This window comes from Photinus pyralis, unplaced genomic scaffold (genome assembly GCF_008802855.1).
Source record: "Photinus pyralis isolate 1611_PpyrPB1 unplaced genomic scaffold, Ppyr1.3 Ppyr1.4_LG1, whole genome shotgun sequence".
In the NCBI taxonomy this organism is placed as follows: domain Eukaryota; kingdom Metazoa; phylum Arthropoda; class Insecta; order Coleoptera; family Lampyridae; genus Photinus; species Photinus pyralis.
This window is the reverse complement of record NW_022170249.1, coordinates 59,553,763-59,561,324: the sequence shown is the minus strand read 5'-3', so window position 1 is coordinate 59,561,324 and position 7,562 is coordinate 59,553,763. Positions and strand designations below refer to the sequence as shown.

At 37.6% G+C, this 7,562-nt stretch overlaps 1 protein-coding gene across 1 annotated transcript in view; it reads right to left on the bottom strand.

Moving 5' to 3' along the window:
• Positions 1-1,247: 1,247 nt before the first annotated feature.
• The window catches only part of LOC116160359 (mucin-5AC-like), a 32,143-nt gene continuing 25,828 nt past the window's right edge, over positions 1,248-7,562 (bottom strand). The window contains exons 3-6 of the mRNA XM_031473547.1: positions 4,651-4,700; positions 4,351-4,597; positions 4,067-4,297; positions 1,248-4,015 (exon numbers count right to left, since the gene is read on the bottom strand). Of these exons, the coding sequence (XP_031329407.1) occupies positions 1,326-4,015; positions 4,067-4,297; positions 4,351-4,597; positions 4,651-4,700 (3,218 nt within the window). The 3' untranslated portion in view covers positions 1,248-1,325. The remainder of the gene's footprint in view (positions 4,016-4,066; positions 4,298-4,350; positions 4,598-4,650; positions 4,701-7,562) is intronic.

Below are 7,562 nucleotides of genomic sequence, written 5' to 3'. Positions count from 1 at the left end.
AGACTGTCACGAGTAACTTTCCTAATCCATTAACAGGTCGCATGATCCGCACGGATCCGCAGCGACTCATAAAACTATAGATCGCTCATTTCATTTAGAACCTATTGACTTTTAAAGTGTTGAAATCAATAACAATTCCCTTATGGGAACACCATGTATATTTCCTAATACTTAACTTCTAAAACTAAGCTACCCTAATGAAAATTCGAAAAAAAATCAACAACTCTAAAGGGCCCTCGTTACAGTGTGTAGTAAAAACCAAAAGGCAATGTCACAAAAATGTCATTTGATGCAGTTGTTACCAAACTTGTGCCAAGTTTCCAATGAATGTAGGACCGAGCTTAAAATTGCAATTGTATGTATATGTATGCAATACATTCTTGCAACCTTTTTTCGTGAAAACCCTCGTATCATAGGGTAATGGTTCGTGGTAATGATCATGCTTTTTTTGGACGCGCTCTACAACTAGGTCTGTTCTAGCAACGCGAACGGGTGTTAAACTAACAAGGGTGGGTACCAGGGCCAGCTTGATTTCGGCCGGGTTTGAGCTCCTGAACATGTGTGATTTCTACGGAACTTAGAATTTAGAAATCGTCGCTTCATTTTAACCCTGAATTTAACCCTATAACGATCAACCCCTAAGTTATTGTCGCTTTCAGACTCATAAGAGACTTAAACTGTATATCCTAGCATTAGAATTCTGCGGTTCCAATATAAACCTCATAATCGCTTAACTTTATATACAGCACTAAATACTTTCCAACATTCCAATATAATTATGATTGTAAAATTCATGTACTTTTGGCTCTAAACGAACGAATACTAACTCAGCTAACAGTCACCCACTAGATATTTCACCCCTAGGCTAAAATGTACATACCTATATGCCACTCTCCCTTGCATGTTCTGGATAGCTTATTGTCATGGTATTTATTTATATATTCAGTCGTTTGAAATTTTGGAGCAGAATCAGAGAAGCATATTATGCCTTACCTACTCAACATTTATAAACAGCGCAGCGTTTGATTTCAGAGGGGGTTACCGTCGTGTGTACTGAGAAGACACTAATTTTGTAAATCTTTTATTTATCTTTCGAATTCTCTCGTATATATTTACATTAATTTAATTAAGAAATAATAATATAATTACAAATAAATAAATATTTTAACATTATCACGCTACCTACTCTTAGCTTTTAACCTAAATTACCTACCTATTTATATGATTTAAATAATTCATTTATACAGTTGTCTTAATATTAGACACAATCCTCTAGTTTTATACAAACTTGATTAAGTACAAAAATATCACAATATTACAATTATTCAAGATTCATTTTTCTTATCTTTCAAATTCGTAAAGAACGCCTCTATTGGTAAAATAGGGTCGTCCGTCGATAGGGTGAAGTAGCTTGGGACTATTCTCGTGTTTGGCGATACCGATTTAAACAGTCCAGGTGTTTCGTACTCCTTGTGGGCGGACGATGTCAAGTCGGATACTCGCTGCGATTGCAAAAGTACATCGTTCTTCATCAATTCGGTGTTGCTCGCATTCTCTTCTTCGTCCTCTGAACTATCCACTTGCAATACTTTGTTAGTGAATGAGTGAGTCGTATCAGTATCAGTGTCTGTCTTTTTAACTGGACCTTCTTCTTCTTCTTCGGGTGACGCCGTGGACGTACTTGTCCGGTTGTATTTGTTATAGATCCTCTGTCTTAGTGTAACCGGCGGTGGTCGTTTTAAATTGGAGAATACGTTTGGTTTTACTACCGATCTTGGTGTGGGTGGTGATGCGGTCGTGGTGGTGGTGGATTCGGTTGTTCTTTGTCGACCAAATGGTCGCAACCGCGTGTTTACTTTTCTTTCGGAGGTGCTTTCGCTGTATGTCGTGGTGCTAGTGCCGTGTCTTGGATCTTTGGGAATGAATTTACTTCTTTCGGTTGGGTCGTTGTCGTTCCGCTCCGTGGTCGTTTTCCTAGAACGATTTGGGTATCTCGATCTGAAGGGCGCTTCTGTTGTTGATCGTAATGATGTTTCTGTAGATGTTGAAGTGTACTGAGTCAAACGCTGTCTGTATTCTTTAACACTGAATCGCGGTCGATTTTTGGTGTCGTAAAGAGGCCTGGTGCGTATTCGATGTGATTTAACAGATGTGGGCGCTTCTGTAGTTGTTGTGGTAGGCAATAATGTTGTTTCTTCATGCGGTTCTTCGGTTGCTTGAGTGTATATTTCTTGAATCGTTATGCTCTCTCTGGACGGTTCAAAATGATTCAACTCTGTGAGCACTTCAAGATTTCGAACTGGAACTGTAATTGGTGCCGTCTCTGTTACTGGAGAAGTTGTTGTGTGGCGAGTCCTTTTCTTAGTTTGTGTCGTCGATTGCGTGGTGGTCGTCATATCAGTGTCTACTTCTGGGTCATTTAAATTGTCCTCTTCGTCTTTCGTATCATAAGGTTGCGTTTGAATCTGCAAGTTTTCAAATTTGTGGTCACCCTTTGTAACTTCGTTCTCATAGCTTATAGGAACGTCTTCAACTGGTGGATTCATTTCACTATTAATATAAGTTTCACCTACAGGTTGCATAACCGAATATGATATGGTACCCGTCAGTTTGTGATTTAACGGCATTTCTTCCACGCTTTCTCCACTTGAGGGACGCACACGGTTTCGTCTTTTATTTGATATTGTCGTTTGCTCTTGAGATTCTTCCGATGATGTAGTCGAGGTGGTCCTCACTCTGGCGGGCCGACGTCTTCGTTGCGGTCGGTAATCTTCACCTGAATGGCGTGTTGCGTCGGAATGTTTAATTTTCATTATATTGCGCACTTCGGTGACAGTAGTGGGTTCTTCCGTTGTCGTTCGAGGTCTTGAAGAAGGTCTCCGACGTCGCTGTTGAGGCCGTTGTTCTTGCCAATTGCGTACCGGTGGCGGAAGTGTCGTCGGTTCAGGTTCGTTGATCGGTTGATACATTTTATTCTTTTCTTCGCTCGAACCCGTAATGTCGTTGGAGAATTCGGTATTTTCCGCCGAGATTGATAGGATAGTCGGCGATTCAGGTTTGCCTAATATGGGATAATGAGTAGAAACTTCTTTAATGCTGAAGAAATGCGGAAATTCCGTGGAAATTTCAGGTTGGCGGTTTCTCAAATTTAATTGGTTGTAGATCTCGGAAATTTCGCTTTGCGTAGGAGACGTCGGCACGGAGTTATCTGGATGGTACGGTGTCGGTAAAAATACGAGCTCAGGTTGAGGAAGATCGGGTTGAACGCTGGCTTGAAATTTAACTACTGATGGTCTTGTGGAGAAATATGACGGAGGAGATTCTTGCCATTGTTTTTCTTCCGTGACTTCGTACGTAGGGAAATGTGGCGCAACACTTGTTTTTTTGGGTTCTTGTTTGTGACGATCCTGTTGTTTGATCGGGTTTCTGGGCAAATCTATTACTTGGTGTGTTGGTTCGTCTATATCAAATGAATATATCTTCACATCATCATTAGGTTTAATGTTTGGGAAGATGTGCGATTGATACTCTCCGTCCGGATTATAGTTGTTTGGTATGCTATTGTGAAATACGTTCAATCTTTCTTTGGTGACTTGTATTTCCACAGGCTTTTGTTCAGTGGGTTTCTGGGAATGCACTTCAAATTGCGCTGCTTCAAACGAAGGTGGCAATTGTACTAAAACAGCATCTGGCAATCTTTGAGGCTCCTTATGTTTTCCAATAACCAGTGTTGGATTGTTAATAGTGGAAGATGCCTCATGCTCTTTGGGTTTGGAATGATTGGGATTTTCTTTCGCGTGGTGAATTTCTTTAAATGGCGGCGGAACTAAATTTCTAGTATATTCGTCATTGTGATTAAATACATTGCTTCCATCAATTTGTACGGGATTCCTATTCTGAATTAAGTATGATTGAACGGGAAGATTTTGAAATATAGGATCATTTAGTCCGTGTACACTCGCAAAATGTTTTTTGGAAAATCCAGGAGGATGGTTATTGAACAGTGCGAAAGATCCTAAAACCACGTTCAACTCAAATAGATTTTAAATTTCTTAAGAAGACTTACCTATGGCAGCAGATGGTGCGGGAATAATAACTTCGTGTCTCATACTGTGTGAAACAGATGGTCCTGGATGCGGGCCTCTAATGGGACGAGCCATCATAATTGGTGCATGCTTATTCGGAATAGGAATTCTGTGCGGACTACCTTTGTAGCCCATTGGCGTCAGTGGTATGTGGGGCCCATGTCCATGAGCTAAATGGTACGGCTTGTACAGCTTTGGGTGTGACTTTGCGGCTACAATATTAAAGAGATAGAGTAATACAGAACTCCAAACTGCATACACATACTTGGCTGTTTGTTACCAATGTTGATCGTATTGCTCGTAGCACTTGCTGCTTGTGTAGCCGAAATTGTTTGATACGATTTCGTTGATGCTTTTGACGATAGTGTTGGCGGTGGCGTCTGCGCTTTCACTGGTTTACTATTTTCATCTGTCTGGCTAGGATTTTTATATAACGTTATTTCATCTTGTATTTCAAGTTGACTTTTTCCTATAATCGGTCTCCACCCATCAGAAGACAAAGATATCGTATCCTACATAAAACAAAAAATTAGCGACAAGTGGCACTTACTACCATACGACTTACTTGTAATGAACTGGCATGTATTGTAACTCCGAGTAGGCAGAAAAAGGTGTCTGGAAACAAGTGAAAATAAGTCAACGGAAAATTTGTTTGTTTAGTATGCTGATACCTTTAATTAATCAATGTTAAGCATTATATAATTTGGAATGGCAAGGCAGTGTTACCGCGTTATGTGAAACTAGGACAAGAAAGTGATGAGATGATTACCGTATCTTTTAATTACTAACAGGATTTACCAGATATCCATTGCGTTCAATATTTTTATATTATATAATTCATTTAGAACCATTGTTGCACAAATCTCCAAACATTACCTATACCCACCACCCCTTCAATTAGTTGTGAATTTGATGCAATGGTATTATAATAATCCATACCTACATAAGTTATGATACAACACGTCATAATAATTCTTAATTATTTCAATCGGGAATCTCACCTTTGTTTTATAATAATTTATTTTACGCCTTGGGAATACGAACAAATTTTCTCATTGTCGTGAAAGTTGGAAACTAAATAAAATAAAATCACACACAGTTCGTTCTACAATGAATCAAATTAAATAACATATTTTGATTTTGATGGTAAAGCGTCTAAAACAAGCGATTTGGTTATGACATCGCTGAGAAGTATTTAGTGCTTGAGTTCAATTTATCTCATCTCAAATGTAAACACATACGTTTTCATGGAAACTAATTGTCTGATCAAGTTTATTGTCCAATGAAATCGAAACGGGTATTTGGAATATGAATTTTGGAAAAACACTCAACACTTTTTATTAAATGGCATTGTAGTGACGTGTTGAACAGGCTTTCCTGTTGGATCATAATTACGGAAATTTAATAGTTGGTATAAGATATTCGACATTGAAGCTTTAAGTGCACATTTTGTTTATATAATTGCATGGTTGTTGATGGAGCGCTCATTATCTCGTTGTAAAGACATGAAATCAAAAGAAAAGGCAAATGGAGACGAAAAAATAATCAGTAAGCAGCAGGGGTTTTACATTAATAACATATATCTTGTTTGAATTTGCATTTTAGATTTGGGATCACTTACATCCATGCAAAAACCAACATACAAAATTTTCATTGGTATTTAAAAACTACATGCATTGCAAGTTCAATTCGTTTCCACATTTTGCAAATGAAATCCATGAATTAATAACGACTTCAATACCAAAGCTCGAAATCGACGAAATGAGTGATATTTTGATGTCTTGTTCAAAATAAATGTGATCTACAAAAATGCACCATGCCTCGAACCGAAGTACCGTAGGCTCCGCTCGAACTAATGTCTTTAGACGTACTAACGAAATCGGAAATCTACTGGTTATCTTCAGAAGCAGGGAGCCAAAAATAGCAAGTTCTAATTGAAAAAAAACGCGAAGTCAATGAGGCCATGAAAATTAAGCTTATATCATCTTTTGTTTAACACCCTTTTATGACAAATGAAGAACATGCCCTACGGTGAAGACAGACAGACGGGCAGCCAGGTATGCGGACTTTAATACCTTTTCTTTAAATTTTACTGAAATGCGCTGGGATACCCAACTTCTTGTTCGAAGCAAATTCAGTCTTATCTAATATGACATACTTAAGACATAAAACAGTATAACGTATCATGCAAGACTTGTACAACAAACACACACTCTTACAAACCATTTCATACACTGATGGAAGTTTGTTATGTGAATCAATGGAAATTTAACGTCTGGATTTTCACATTTGTCTTAAGATTTCCACTAAATAAACCGAATATTTTTACATAAAATATACATTTCAAGCCTCAATTGATTCTTTTCCTGCGTTTGCGAGGTAGGGATTCAAAAGTTTACTATGCCATCCTTGTTTGTCCCTTTTGAATTGTCACAAGATAGCAATGAGTGACGTTCTTTGGGACACTACCGTCCATAGTTCGTATTATTATTAGGTGAATGACAAGAGCCTTTAGCCATCGCTCTGTTATTTTCTTGTTTAAAAGGGATTTTAATAAAATAAAAAATCTATATAAAAGCGGTAGAGCGGTGTGACCCTACGGGGTCATTGGATTTGAGCCGTTTTCAATAGGTACATGTGGCATATTTTTTTTTGTTAATCCTGATATCTATTTTTTTCTGACTTTCTAACTGGGGTTCAGTGGAGGAACAAACATATTTTGAACTGCGCCTCAAGACTATCTTTTCCTATATTTTGTTTATTATTATTATTATATTTGTCTGTGAATACTTCACACTTCACTGTCATTTACTTACATAAAATCGCCAATGCAATATGGGAACGAGAAATTATGCACAATTTATGGACCCAACATAAAGTACCATGCTGTTATACTTCCCGAAGAAGTAGAGTATCACCAAGGGGAATAGCTGGCCGAAAATATTTTGTGAATGTTGATCTAAAATGACTATTTATACATTGAAGCGTCTTTATATGTAATTGGTCTTTGTTGTTGTATCTTCTAACTCATGGAAGTTTTTAGGTGATGTTTAATATAAGTATCATTTTTATCATTCTTACAAAATATTTTCGGTCAGTTATTCCACTCAGAGTAGCTAATCCTTCAATTGTTTTGGTCTTTTAAGGTATTTGCACTTTTTACGTGCACTATTTTTGGATAGACTTTGTACCGTTTAAGGTCGATCCTTGTATGTAAGTTTCTTCGCCATAGGTTAAGTCATATTTGTCCAATCTAACATTTTAGGGCCTGATGATGGATTTTTAGCCGAAACATGACGTCTTTTACTTAAAATTTTACCTCTTTCAATTTTTATGAGAAAGATTTAGTGCATTTACTCTCCGCTCATGGTGAAAGTCACGCGTATTTTTTTTTTCGAATTTTGTTTGTTTTTCTTAAGTACACAACTTCCGATAAATTTCCATTTCGTAGAAGCCTCTGATTTTGATGCCCTAGTT